Raw genomic sequence first — 14,151 nt, 5'->3', positions numbered from 1 at the left:
CAGATGGGTCCGCGGGGTTCATAAACCGAAAATTCATAAACCGAGGTGTTCATAAACCGAGGTTCCACTGTACAACGTTATTGGATCAAAACACACCACAACTTTTACTGATTACAGATCTAAGTAGGCTTTGGCTTAGGCCCTGGGTATCCTGAATCATCCAGTCTCCTGATTTGGGGTCAGTTCCTGGGATAGGGTTGCCCTATGAGATGCATCAAATAGAAGCAACCCCTCAGGACCACCAATTTGGTGAATGTTGTGGCCCTCAGCCCCTGTCTGGGTCTACAAACAGAAGCACCACCCCCAGGATTCCTTTAATGGGATACCCCATTTCCTTGAAGAGGGAAGGTAGGGGCTTTTACAACCCTCTCCTCCGCTGTTGACTAAGGATCCTTACCCAATGCCCTATTCAACGAAAGTTGTGACGATTGCTATGAGCTAGGCGGGCCCAATTTATCTGGAGGAGAAATTCCTCTCTGGCCCTGAATTCGGCGGCTGAAACTTCCATAGCAAGGTCATACAGCAAACCATGCTAACAAAGGTGGAAGATAAAACTCTTGACTGGCAACAGAATTTGGAGGCGGACCTGAATAAATCTTGAGGGAAAGGACCTGAGTGAAGACTCCTGATGGAGTCCCAGTCAGTTCTGCCCCCTGAAGCTCTGCCTCCAGGCTCACCCACGATTGGTAGATTGGTGGGCGAGAAATTCAAATTTCCAACGGGCTAGGAGGAGGCCATAACTGCCACTTCACGTTTCATGGTCAATGGAGCTTCCTTTACATTCACCCTTATACATGAATCACACTGCAACAAAATTCTCCTTGTAAATCCTTTCGGAATACTGCACAGGTGGTAACAAAGTAGGGGGAAGGTTGTGTTCCAAAAATCGCTGGCAATAGTTTCACATGCTGTCTCAGATAACACAGCTGCTTCACACAGGCATTGACGATAGCTGCATCAGCAGTCGAAGACTAGCGCATGTGAGTGAACCATCAGTTCTAACACAACACATGTATTTCATATCATGCCTCTCCTGAAATGCAATCCTTTTCAGTGGAGTCAGTTCACACATCTGGTGCAAGCAATGTACAGTACATTCATATGTGAACTGGCTCTAAGTACAAAGAGCAAGAAGTTCTCACTCCTTCAATTATTTCTTGGCTATGTGAAAAGAGAGAGGAGGAGGTGTTTCACAGAAGCAGAATTGGAGCTTACTCACGGCAATGTAACTCTCCCTTCCTTTGTCTAGCAGTCAGATCTGCCCCTACATAAAATGTGCTTCCATCCATCTTTCTGCCAATGCTGCTGCAGGCCTGCATATGACTATACAGATCTATTATTAGATGCTTCACTGATTGGAGACTCCTTTCCTGGTACATAACAGAAACTCTTTTCCATACAAAGTAATGGGGATGAACAACATCCTTCTGTGGGGAGCTCCTTTTCCTTAAGGCTATTTGCATAGTGTGTCTAAATTATTTTGAGAAAGTTTGTGAAGTTAAAGGGTCAACATTTGTACTCAAGCTTTTATAAACTGAGAGTGTTGGAGTTTGAGTCCACCCGTTTCTCTCTCCTAGAAGCACTTTCCACCGGCAAGAGTTCAGAGGCCTTTCACAGCTGCCAGACAGGTGCTGCTTTCCCCATGTATGTTCATGGCTTGGCTAGGAAAGCGACACCTGTTTAACTTTTGCCTGTGTTACATGGCACAAAACAGTAAATGCTGTCTGGAAGGGGATTGTGACAACTCTGCTTTCATTCCTAGTTGTGACTTAAGCTCTTCCTCTTTCTAAAATGCATGAACAAACGGCCACAAACAAATTACGACAGAAACCAGCCCCAAACTATAACACTGGATCTCTATGCTGGGAAATGCTTTACTGGTTGACATTATTGGCGATCCAAGAGGCCTTCCAGTAAAATAATAAAAATAAAAAATATGTACTATTCCATTTAGAGCTTCCCTCCAAGGAGCTCAAGCTAGCAAACATGGTTGTCTCCCAGTTTTATCCTCACAACATCCTGTGAGGTAGGTTAGGTTGAGAGACTTTGGTTGGCCCAATGTCATCCAGTGAGCTTCAGTTATAAGCAGGGATTTGAACCTGGTCTCTCAGATCCAAGCCCAATATTCTGACACTACACCACACAACCATAGCAGCCAACTCTTAGAGGCTGAGGGGTCCTAGCTCCCCCATAAAATATTTGAGGGGGCCAGTGGAGGCAAAGTTGATGGACATTGGCATTCAAATGGTGTGCATGCACCGTGTCATGTGATCAATTATGTATGGTGGAGCTGACCTGCCCCCTCCCCCATATTTTATTCACATTGGCAGCCCTGACACCACCTCCCTTCAAGCCTAGTCAACAGGGTCTAAACAACGGGCCCTAACAGCACAAAAAGGGCTCTTATTAACCTGAGCAGATTAAATAGGACCAAGGAGATTTTGACAGTAGGACACTTGATCAATACCCATGGCACTGAAAATGCAAAATATTCCATTTGGAAACCCCAAACCACACCCACCTGACCCACCCCTAATATAATGACAGGTAGGCTAAGGCATGGCCTTTACTCTAAAGCAGGCATCCCCAAACTGCAGATGTTTTCGCCTACAACTCCCATGATCCCTAGCTAACAGGACCAGTGGTCAGGGATGATGGGAATTGAAGTCCCAAAACATCTGGAGGGCCGAGTTTGGGGATGCCTGCTCTAAAGTGTGTTTCCAAGTGGTTTCAATTGAAGTCATTCAGAAACACACTTCAGAGGCCTGGTGACTGATGAGTGAGTGCACCTGTTTTGCTCAAGAGGCCTGGGAGTCTTAGAAATAAAAACCCGGACTGAGGCAATGCTTGTTAGACACAGAGGTTAATTTTAGAGTCCTTGTTTGTGCTCACAGTTACTACAGATTGGTTTTCTCCCTTCCAGGATAGTGTTGCATGCCACCCCAATTTCCAAGCGGTGAGAGATTCCAGGGGTTCCAGGCTCTGTGCTTCCTTTCAGAAATGAGGCACAGCAGAGACTGTGGTGTCTTTAGGATACATGGTTTAGTTACACATATATGCAACCCGAGCCTATGGTGGAGGGGTTCACAGGATTAACATAGAAAGAGGGTCTTGCTTCTTCTATAGTCACAGCTTTGGATTCAAAACAGACACCAGATATTCTGCTCTGACCCTCTCTCTAGCTTTGCGACTTTAACAGCCTGCCACCTTTCCCCCCTAGATCATGTCGCAGCAAATTCAACTCTTAAAAGAAAGGTTTAGCAGGCATCCCCAAACTGCGGCCCTCCATATGTTTTGGCCTACAACTCCCATGATCCCTAGCTAACAGGACCAGTGGTCAGGGATGATGGGAACTGTAGTCCAAAACATCTGGAGGGCAGAAGTTTGGGGATGCCTGGTTTAAAGTAAAGAGCTTAGGGAGGCCCCTCCTATTTGCCATTGGTGCACCAAGCCTCCTCTATTTGGCTTTCCTAATGCCTCATTGGGGACGCGGGTGGCGCTGTGGGTTAAACCACAGAGCCTAGGGCTTGCCGATCAGAAGGTCGGTGGTTCGAATCCCTGCGACGGGGTGAGCTCCCGTTGCTTGGTCCCTGCTCCTGCCAACCTAGCAGTTCGAAAGCACGTCAAAGTGATAGTAGATAAATAGGTAGGAAGGTACAGCAGGAAGGTAAACGGCGTTCCTGTGTGCTGCTCTGGTTCACCAGAAGCAGCTTTGTCATGCTGGCCACATGACCTGGAAGCTGTACGCTGGCTCCCTCGGCCAGTAAAGCGAGATGAGTGCTGCAACCCCAGAGTCGGTCACGGCTGGACCTAATGGTCAGGGGTCCCTTTACCTTTACCTTTAATGGCTTGTCACCTGTATTTTGTCCTAATTGCCCATTACCCCAGGCTATTTTTTGGTCAGAAAACTGCCCTGGGCTTATATTTTAACATGTGCCCCAATTAAATTTGAACCCTTACTGGACCCAGGAATTTAGGGGAGTCTGGTACCCAAAAACTCATAACAATTCTCTGTAGGCCCTGAAGTGGACTAGTCAATGCTTACTTAGCCCAGAACATTCTGGTATCCTGGTCTAGATCAAGGAATGCATCTGCCATAGACAAGACAGCACCCAGCTGTCAAGCTTGGCCTGCAGGGCTCATGGAGACAAGGACTTATCCCTTCAGACTGAAAAGTTCCCCCACTCTTGGTCTAAGACATTAACCCAACTGAGGCTGCCTACATACTTTAGAGCACATTCTTTCCCTCAAAGAATTTTCGGGACTGTAGCTTACTCCTCACAAAGTTACGATTCCCAGCAACCCTTAAGAAACTACAGGGCCCAGAAGTCTTTGAGGGAGGGAAATATGCTTTGAATGTGCTTCAGAGGTATGGTGGGTGTGCATTCTAGGTTTCTGTTGTGTGGAAAATGCTTTAGGGAACAGTGGTGATTTGTGGGGTAAGTACAAGTCCCCCAAGCTTAATCCCTTGCATTTCCAGGTTGGACTGGGAAAGACCCCCCACCTGAAACTCTGGAGAGCCATTGCTAGTCAAAGTAAACAATCCAGACCCTCCACGTGTCCCTATTTTCCAGGGACAGCCCTGGATTTACAGAAGCCGTTCCTGTTTCTGATTTGACCCCAGAATGTCCCTCCCGTTTTTCCTTAGGACGTCCCTGTTTTCATCAGAGAAATGTTGGAGAGTATGGAATAGGATGTCCCAATTTTCATCAGATAAATGTTAGATGGACCCGGTGGTTTGGCATGAGACAAATTATTACGTTTTTCCTATGAAATCCTCCAGGAATGCTTCGCTTTACCGGGCTTCTTTAAAATCCCTCCTCAGCTCAGAAAGAAGATGGTGCCTATTCCTTCCCTGCAGGACAGAATTAGCAGTCAGGATTTCCTGGTATGAAGCAATATAAATAACCAGGAACCTGGCCAGGAGTATGAGAAGCAGAGCTGTGATAGGTGCAAAGGCGAGTCGGTATATGTTTCCTGGTATCCCAGGAAATGTTCCAATTCAATAAAATAAAGGACACATTTTGATCATGTAGAGGCACTGCCTAACAGATACTCTGAGGAGAAAGGAGTTGTGGTGGAAAATAAAAGCAATTAACAAGCAGGCAGGATACAACATATTCTCTTTCTGTACATTAAATATTGTATTTTTTTCATGCTCATGGGTTCTCTCAGTGGAATTTGCTACCAAGGAGTGTGGTGGAGTCTCCTTCTTTGGAGGTCTTTCCGCAGAGGCTTGACAGTCAAGAATGCGCTGATGGTGTTTCCTGCTTGGCAGGGGGTTGGACTGGATGGCCCTTGTGGTCTCTTCCAACTCTATGATTCTATGATTCTTCCTAATGAACCCATGGACTATGACAGTCATGTACAGGCTTGCCAATCAAATGTGGTAAAACTGTGTTCTATCAGGCTTGTTTATTTCTTTTAGATATTTTTACCTTACTCAGCTGGAATCCCAGAGCAGGTGACATTAAAACCCTTACAATCAATAACAACTAAAACAAGCAACAAAGCAAATAATCACATAAATTAATAGCAGTAGAAACAAAACCTTCATGAGGTTTTCTGTCATAAATCTATAGCGTTTGGATGCCCTGGACAAATAGAATTTCCATCTGGCATGGAATAACAAACAAAGATGGTGTCAGGCAAACCTCTTTGGGGAAGGAGCTCCATAAACAGAGTTCTGTACAGCTGAAAGGGGTTTATTGGTAGCTGAAAAAGTCAATGAACTCTAATTTGCTCAAGTTCTCTCCCAGCACACAATAATCTGCCCTGGCTCTGTCCTTCACATCTCTATAGCAGGGGTGGTGAACCTTTGGCCCTCCAAAAGTTACTGAACTTCAACTCCCATTAGTCCCTTCTAGCATGGTCAATGGTTGGGGATGAGGGGAAATGTAGTTCAGCAAAATTTGCACAATAGCCACAGGTTCACCATCCTTGCCCTACAATCCACCCAATTCTGCTTAGGCTGCACCTGCCTGATTTCCATCTCTGCAGCCAGCAATTTTTTTAAAAAAAAGTTTTTCTTTTTTTGTGATACAAAAACAAACAAACAAGGAAAAATACCTATAGTGCACTTTCAATTCATATGACCAGGGCCAGATTTAGGTTTAATGAGGCTCTAAAGTACTGAAGGTAATGGGTCCCTTGATATGTCCAGCTGTCCTTTGTCAACAACAAATTGTCCCTGTTTTTGTGTGTGTGTTGAATATATGCTATATGGTAACTTATGGACCTAATAGGTATCTAAAGCCATTTGCACATGTTGCCATGCAGCCAGTCCATGCAGGGTGTAGGCACCCTATATATAGAAATGAGCAAACCAGTGATATTTTAGGGAGCAGGCTAGCAGGCGGGGCCCATTACTTACATCATAGGAGCCTACACAACACAAAACACTGTTGCTGTATGTACGTCTTATTTTATTTGTTTTTTATCTTATATTTTGGAAACGTGCATCCATTTTTTCTTTCTTTTTTGGGGGAGGGGATCCAAGAGAGTGGGGCCCTAAGCAGGCCCGTCCTAGCCATAGAGGCTAGTGGCACGGAGAACCACGGCGCCGGGCACTGGAGGGCGCTGGAAGGGCGCCAAGTGAGCGCAGGGTTCCGGCGATCTGGCCAGGACTGCGCTCCTTCTCCGAGAACTCCACGCTGCGCCCCCTTCTCGTTTCCCCAGCGCTGGGTTCCGCTCAGTCGAGCTTTGCCACCAGCGTGCGCACAGCGCCCAAGCAGCTCTTGCTGGTCCCGCGGTGCGCGCGGTGGTGGCGAAGCTTGACTGAGCGGAACCCAGCGCTGGGGAAACGAGAAGGAGGCGCAGCGTGGAGTCCTCGGAGGTGGCCTCCCGCTGCTGCCGCGGTCCGCGGTCCATGTACACGTACCAACAAGCCATACTGCAACCAACCAAGTTATGGACTCTCCACTCTCTCACAATGCCAACAAAAACAAATAACTATATAAATAAAAGGGCCTACCCGCGAGTCGCTGATGCAAAAATCCCGCACAAACACTATGCAATAGAATAAAAGTGGCCAGCAATTTTTAAAGCGAAAGCCAAGAGCTCTGTTGTTGCAGCCTGGGCAGAGATGTCACTGTAACACATGTTTGAAATATACTATTATAAGGCTTGATTCAGGGCAATGAGGCTGGTGAGGTTTAAAAAAAAAAGTTCCTGTAATTCCCTGCTCAACCAGGATGTGCAGTTATATTCAGTTACATAGTTACATACTACCAAGCAACAATAAAATCCTAGCCGAGCCTCTGTAACCAGCAAAATCTATTTTATTAAAATGGACATGTTACCAAGCTTCAGGGAGGGGAGTAGAAAAACCATAGCTTCCGTGTTTTTCTGAAATAATATTCCAAATTATGAAGCTGTCTCGACTTCCTACATGGCTCCAAGCGTGTTGCACTGTTTCTCAGCCAGGAGGACCTTTTGTGTGCTACTGTTTAGACCAGGGTAAATGATATTTTAAATTTTACACCTCAAACAGGCTATCTAAATGAAAATACTGCCCAGTAAATCTTTTGAAACTTGAAGTTAGGTGGTATTAGAGAAGCCAAATTCAAACGCTATTCTAGGCTGCATAAACAGAAGTATAGTGTCTTGATCAAGGGAAATCACAGTACCACTATTTTTTGCCTTGGTCAGACTACACCGGGGTGAATCTACACACGGGTGTGTGTGTGTGTGTGTGTGCTATAAATAAGTCAGAAATTAAATCGTTATAACAACAACAACAAAACCGCTATGGAAAATCACATATGATTTTTTAAATACCCCCCAGCGCCATCCAGTGTTGTATGTTTATAACGCATTCAAAACATATATTTTTTTACTAATGTAGCTGAGTCTCTGGAATTATGTGAGGAATAGTTGGGGGAATTGGGTGTGTTTAGCCTGGAAAGGAGGAGACTGAGAGGAGATATTATAGACATCTTCAAATATATAAAGGGCTGTCACATGGAGGATGGAGCAAGCTTGCTTTCTCTTACTCCGGAGGGTAGGACTCGAACCAGTGGCTTCAAGCTACAATAAACGAGATTCTAACTTAACATGAGGAAGAGCTTTCTGAAGGTAAGAGCTGTTCGACTCCCTTGGAATGTGGTGGACTCTCCTTCCATGGTTTCTAAGCAAAGGTTGAATGGCCATCTGCTATGGGTGTTTTAGTTGAGATTCCTGCATTGCAGGGTGCTAAATTAGATGACCCTCAGGGTCCCTTTCCAACTCTACATCTCTATGATTTTATGAACTTGTGGGTGCAGAGCTTTATGGGAGTAAACTTCCATGTTAAGCACTGCCAAAGGGGAGACGTAAGAGGGCCTCCTTTGAACCTTATGCTGATTCCTTCTCGTGACATAGCTTTGACAGCATTAAAGTGGTTCCTGGTTCATACAAGCAATGCGTCTGAGCCACAGGGGACCACTAACAGCGAGTCCCTCAAAGACCAAATAAAGTTAAGAAATTAAATAAGCTATGGCAATTTCATTTAAAAAATGAAAGCAGGCTCCTTTCTTCCTTGCCCCCCTGGAATGCTTATCATATTATGCTTTCTGGCACATGATGATTACTGTGTATAATGTCCATGTGTGTAAACAAGTGCAAAGACATTTTGGGGAATGCAAATTGCTACTTTAAAAGCTTCCGATGACTGGTGTGTGGCCAATGGGATTTTGTGACTTAGCCACCCACTTTGAACGGCTGATCATCGTGGCATATCACAAACTACTTTTGAAATTCTCTTCGTTTTAAAAGCTCTTAGGCATGTAGTATAGAGCATGGCTGATTGAAAAATCTCAAGCGCGACAGAACTAGGCGTCTGGTTCTTTGGATCCTATCCACTGCCTGAATTTGTATTATCAACAAGTGCGACTAGGCAGATTTGGGCAGTTTGAAAGTACTTCAGCATACTAGACTCCACAGTGAGCAGCCACCTGTTTTGCAGTCAGTCCTACTGGATTATTGCCAAATCATGTCCTCCCTCAAAGTTGCGGTGAGAACTGGAAACTGACACCCTGTGGTGGGTGGGTAAGATTGGTCAGTCACAACACCCGATTGGTAGGTCCCTTGATGTTGGGGTTCGATCTGGCCAATGAGCACAGTCCAAACGGATCGAGGGACCTATATATTCGCATGCACGTGACCCAGAGCTTCCTCTTTCGGTGTGTGCATTTGGAACACCCGCCCACCTCTCCCTACTTTTAGGGCTTGTTGTGCTTGACCTTGCTATGGCTTCGTCTGCCGTCTGCCGTTGGGACAGGGGCACGACAGGAATTTCCCCCACTTGGCTGATTGGCTGGTGCCATTTGGGTTTTGCCTGCCGCGTAGCAAATCATCACAACTTGTCAGATTGCAGATAGGCTCTGGTTCAGGTGATAGGGATGAGGAACGCTCTCGCCATCCCTATGTGAAGGGTATTCCGTTAAAGGAATCCAGGGACTCAATGGTTTGGTCAACCCTGTGAGGGGGTTGTGCCCGTGCCTGAGTCCAGGGTTTCCGCCTATCCAGGTGTTCACCCTTGGCTGACCTATGCTGGTGCCCTGGGTCAGCGCTACCTGCAACGGTGCAGGGAGCTAGTCAAACCAGAGCCTATGCAACCACTCACTTTCTATAATCAATAAAGTTGTGGCCTAAATTCTGCCAAAAACCAAACCAGAATTTGAGTCATGTGTGAATTTATTTAGGGGGGAGGTTTCTGGGTCAGAACACGCAACAAACCAGAGTTACTTTCTTTGGAGGCTCTATATTGGACAACTTTGAAAGCCAGGTATGTGTTAAAGTGGCATGAGCAAATAACGGATAACTATTTCCCAGGTATAAGGTAAAGGTAAAGGGACCCCTGACCATTTGGTCCAGTCGTGACCGACTCTGGGGTTGCGCACTCATCTCGCATTATTGGCCGAGGGAGCCAGCGTATAGCTTCCAGGTCATGTGGCCAGCATGACAAAGCCGCTTCTGGCAAACCAGAGCAGCACATGAAAACGCCGTTTACCTTCCCGCTGTAGCGGTTCCTATTTATCTACTTGCATTTTGACATGCTTTCGAACTGCTAGGTTGGCAGGAGCTGGGACCAAGCAACGGGAGCTCACCCCGTCACAGGGATTCGAACCGCCGACCTTCTGATCAACAAGCCCTAGGCTCTGTGGTTTAACCACAGCGCCACCTGGGTCCCTTTCCCAGGTATAACCCCACCCAAATAGGAAGTACAGAGTCCTCAAAATATGATTTTTAAAGCACTATTTATAAGCCTCTTAATCGACAAAATCCTCAAAGTGGTGAACATGAAATCTTATACAGTGGAACCTCGGTTCTCGAACGTCTCCGTTGATTAACATTTTGGAACCCGGACGCCGAAAAACATTGAGGGGGTTGGGCCCCCACAAAGGTGATGGGCATTGCCATTCAATGGTGTGTGTGCACCATTCCATGTGATCGATTATTGAAGGTGGGACTTACCTGGGCCCCCACAATGTTTTATTCAAATTGGCACCCCTGCGTAGGGGTGATTAACAGCCGTCATTCTATGTTGCACAACACATGAAGCTTTCCCCTTGCAACCCTACGGTCTGTTTCTGCCAGTCTGCTTCAAGCTACTAGCAAAGCTTTGACGCTGATCTCTTTTGAGGCCTCTGCCCCCTTGCACTCAGCCGTTTGTCATCCCAAATGATCCAAATGATACAGAAGGAATACATAGCTTAGGTAACTAAAGGATACTGTTGTTGTTGTTTTTTTAAAAAATCATGTCATAAATCATCAAGCAGAGGGCATTTTATTTCTCCATAGCGTCACTGCCTGTAGACACAGCACTGCAGGAAGGCAGCAAAAAGAGGGGGGGGTCAAATGCAGGAGTTGGTTAGCAGAGGAATAACACAGAAGGGATTTCTCTCCTCCCTGTCTTCATTTTTCTTTTTTCTTGCACGTCCCCAAACACATAGTGGATCACAGTTGCTATACCAAGTGTGCTGCTGGTTATTAACACCCCTCCTACCCACCACACAAATATGCTTATTTACCGCCAACAATTTACATCCTGTACACAGTATGCGAACTTTCTCTCATGCCCACCACAGTGGTACCTCGGGTTACAAACACCTCAGGTTACAAACACTTCAGGTTACAAACTCTGCTAACCCAGAAGTAGTACCTCAGGTTAAGAACTTTACCTCAGGATGAGAACAGAAATGGTGCGCCAACGGCACAGCGGCAGCAAGAGGCTCCATTAGCTAAAGTGGTACCTCAGGTTAAGAACAGTTTCAGGTTAAGAACGGACCTCTGGAACGAATTAAGTTCATAACCAGGGGTACTACTGTATATCACGATACCCAAAGGGAGCTAATTCAACCATTAAGGGATCTTTGCTGTGGGAAGTCATTTACTTCAATCTCAGCAGCAGCATTTTGCCTAAAATAATAAAAAAGCAATATACCCCTTCTCTTCTTTTCTTTTCCTAGTACAAGGCGTGCAGCCAAGCTTCATTAAAAAATTTAGACATGCTACTCTTCAAGAAGGAGATGATTTAAACCTGCACTGTACAATATCTGGAAGACCGAGGCCAAATGTCATTTGGACAAAAGATGGCATCAGGGTGGCAGCCAGAGGAACGAGTGTATGTCACAGCGTTTTGTAAATGCTCCTTTGGGAAGAACATTGCATGTCTGGCTTCACACAGCTAATCTATATTTCATTGTTTTGCAGATTGAGAAATTAGGGGACACCTATTACCTTTTAAAAAGAAATGCGGTCCTTGCTGACACTGGGAAATATCTCTGCATTGCCACTAATGAAGTCGGGGAGGCCTCTTGCTCAGCTTTCATAAGAGTGATAGGTAACCTGGCGCACATTATTGGGTCACGTTAGTATAATAAATGAAGACCTTGCTCCCAACTCTGGCTTGACATCCCCATTTTGTTTCAGAGGAGAATAAAAATGTTCCTAGTGCAACTGAGACTAAATCAAAGCAGGAGAGCAGCTATTCATCAGGAAAAGTGAAGGCTGACGCACCTGAAGCATTACAAGGTCAGGAGTCGCGTTGCTTGAGAGGTCAAAGGCAAACTAAAAACTGTTCCGTGAGGTAACTTCAATTTATGTTTTCTTACCTCGTAAAGTCCTGCGGCAGCTATTTGAGCACTTCATTTACAGAGATTTCATACCTATCTCTCCTTTTAGCACTGGACCGTTTTGAACAATCAAAGGAAACGCCACACAAAAAGGAGCCAAAGGGGAGTGTGCAGGGTCTTGTGTGCAGTGTCTTGCATACTGTGCGCACCCCAGTTTTCCCCAAACTATTCCACGCACACTAACACGTCCTCCATGAAAAGCTACACCTAAAGGCAGAGGGTCCCTTTTAAGTACTGGAGCAAAGGACTGTAAATGAAAAGGGAAACCAGCTGTTCCTTCAGGGGCATGCACATAAGTGCCTCAGCCCTCTTCAGATCCCAACAATCATTTCCTAACAAAATTTTGAATGTGTGTGCGCACGCTAAGGTCATCTCAGAAATCAAGATGGGCAATGGGGATACATATAGCCTTTGACCCCCTCTGGCAGGAGGAAGAAATAGAGAATTGTGTTGGTGTCATTTAATGAATCGGGTTTCTGGTCAATAAGAATGTGTGGGTTTTCAAGCATTGTTGCAGATTTTGCCTCTGAACAACTCAAAACTTTTCACTAAGGCAGCCAGCTAACTTAGCATTTGGGAAAATCTAGTCATGCGATTCTCCCATCAGCAGTTTGAAATGGTTTACCACGTCCTTTCACAGCACTTTAGGGAAGTGGCTAATTGGCGATTATTAACATTCATGAAGCACCAATAATACTAGCTGATAAAGTTTGGCGTGGTTTTTTCTTTGCATGGAGCATGGTTGGAATGCCCCGCATAGAGAAAGTGATAATCAGCACTTAGTGTCTAAAAATAGTGGTGTCGGGGCTTAAACCTGCCTGCAAACTATGCCATGTGTCCTGAAAAACCTCCTCTTTAATCCAAGAATGTGGAGACAGGCTGAAGTTGCCCAGGGGTGGCACTTTTAAATATGACTTCATGCATTCCAGAACCACAGCCCTGTTGTTCAAAGAGTGGTAGACCTCTAGTGAGCTTGGAAACAACTTAAGCCCTGGTGGTAATGCTTGGTTGTGATCTCCAGCTATCCTGGTTGCACTAGAAAACTGGACTTCCTTCTTTTGACTACAGAAAAACCATACAGCTGTCCTTTCATCGCCACCCCAGAGTTCCATCAAGACTGCAAGCAGAGGAGTTGGAAGATGTAGCCTGAGTCATTCAAGCAACAAACGTTAATGGAGAAATACAGTACAAGATGTTAGTTTCAGAATCACGAGGATATTCAGAAATGGCCTCCCCAGCAAGCTCTTCATAATGTTTCCCAAAATGGTTTTAGAATTATCACACAGCAGGTGGCACAGATTGTGTGGTCCTCTCTTGTGTTCAGTATACCCAGAAGTTTTATTTTACATGATCGTAAAGAGTTGACCATCACCAGATCCTGTGAACCTTTCTTTGGGCCCAGTGAGGGCATATTCAAAGTTTTTAAATTTATTACTTTCTCTATCCGAAAAGTTCAGGTTGGAGTTGCACTGCATGATCATATTATTGTCTACAGTAAGTCCACAACTTATGCAGTGATTAAGTTCCAGGGATAAAGCTGCAGCTTTACTGTGTTAATCCATCAACTTTAAAGACAGTTTCATAGCAGAGAGGAAATTGGGCTGGCACAATTGCATCCACCCAGGTAGTTTTCCCGGGACAGCAGTGTTTTCAGACCACCAGTGAAACTGTCTGCACTCCAAAGGTACACAAGCAGTATCCCTTACAGCAGGAGCAGGGATCCTCAGGCCTTGGGGACAAATGTTTATTTTATTAACTAAATTTCTATGCCACCCTTCATCCAGAGATTTCAGAGTAGTTCACAGCATAAAAATACAGTGGTACCTCGGTTTATGAACACAATTGGTTCCGGAAGTCTGTTCATAAACTGAAGCGCTCATAAACTGAAGCGAACTTTCCAATTGAAAGTAATGGAAAGTGAATTAATCCGTTCCAGATGGGTCTGCGGCATTCGTAAACCGAAAATTCGTAAACCGAGGTGTTCATAAACAGAGGTTCCACTGTTCAAGATAAATGTGGCCCTCCGGGTCCTTGG

General features: G+C 45.3%; 1 protein-coding gene across 1 annotated transcript in view; it reads left to right on the top strand.

Moving 5' to 3' along the window:
- CCDC141 (coiled-coil domain containing 141) overlaps positions 1–13,317 on the top strand; it is a 101,439-nt gene extending 88,122 nt beyond the window's left edge. Inside the window, exons 26-29 of the mRNA XM_035133974.3 lie at positions 11,451–11,605; positions 11,695–11,824; positions 11,914–12,070; positions 13,185–13,317. Coding sequence (XP_034989865.3) covers positions 11,451–11,605; positions 11,695–11,824; positions 11,914–12,070; positions 13,185–13,266 — 524 coding nt within the window. The 3' untranslated portion in view covers positions 13,267–13,317. The remainder of the gene's footprint in view (positions 1–11,450; positions 11,606–11,694; positions 11,825–11,913; positions 12,071–13,184) is intronic.
- Positions 13,318–14,151: the final 834 nt, after the last annotated feature.

Source organism: Zootoca vivipara, chromosome 1 (assembly GCF_965207765.1).
Source record: "Zootoca vivipara chromosome 1, rZooViv2.hap1.1, whole genome shotgun sequence".
NCBI classification, from domain to species: domain Eukaryota; kingdom Metazoa; phylum Chordata; class Lepidosauria; order Squamata; family Lacertidae; genus Zootoca; species Zootoca vivipara.
The sequence above is the reverse complement of the archived record's forward strand: the minus strand, read 5'-3'. Positions and strand labels throughout refer to the sequence as shown.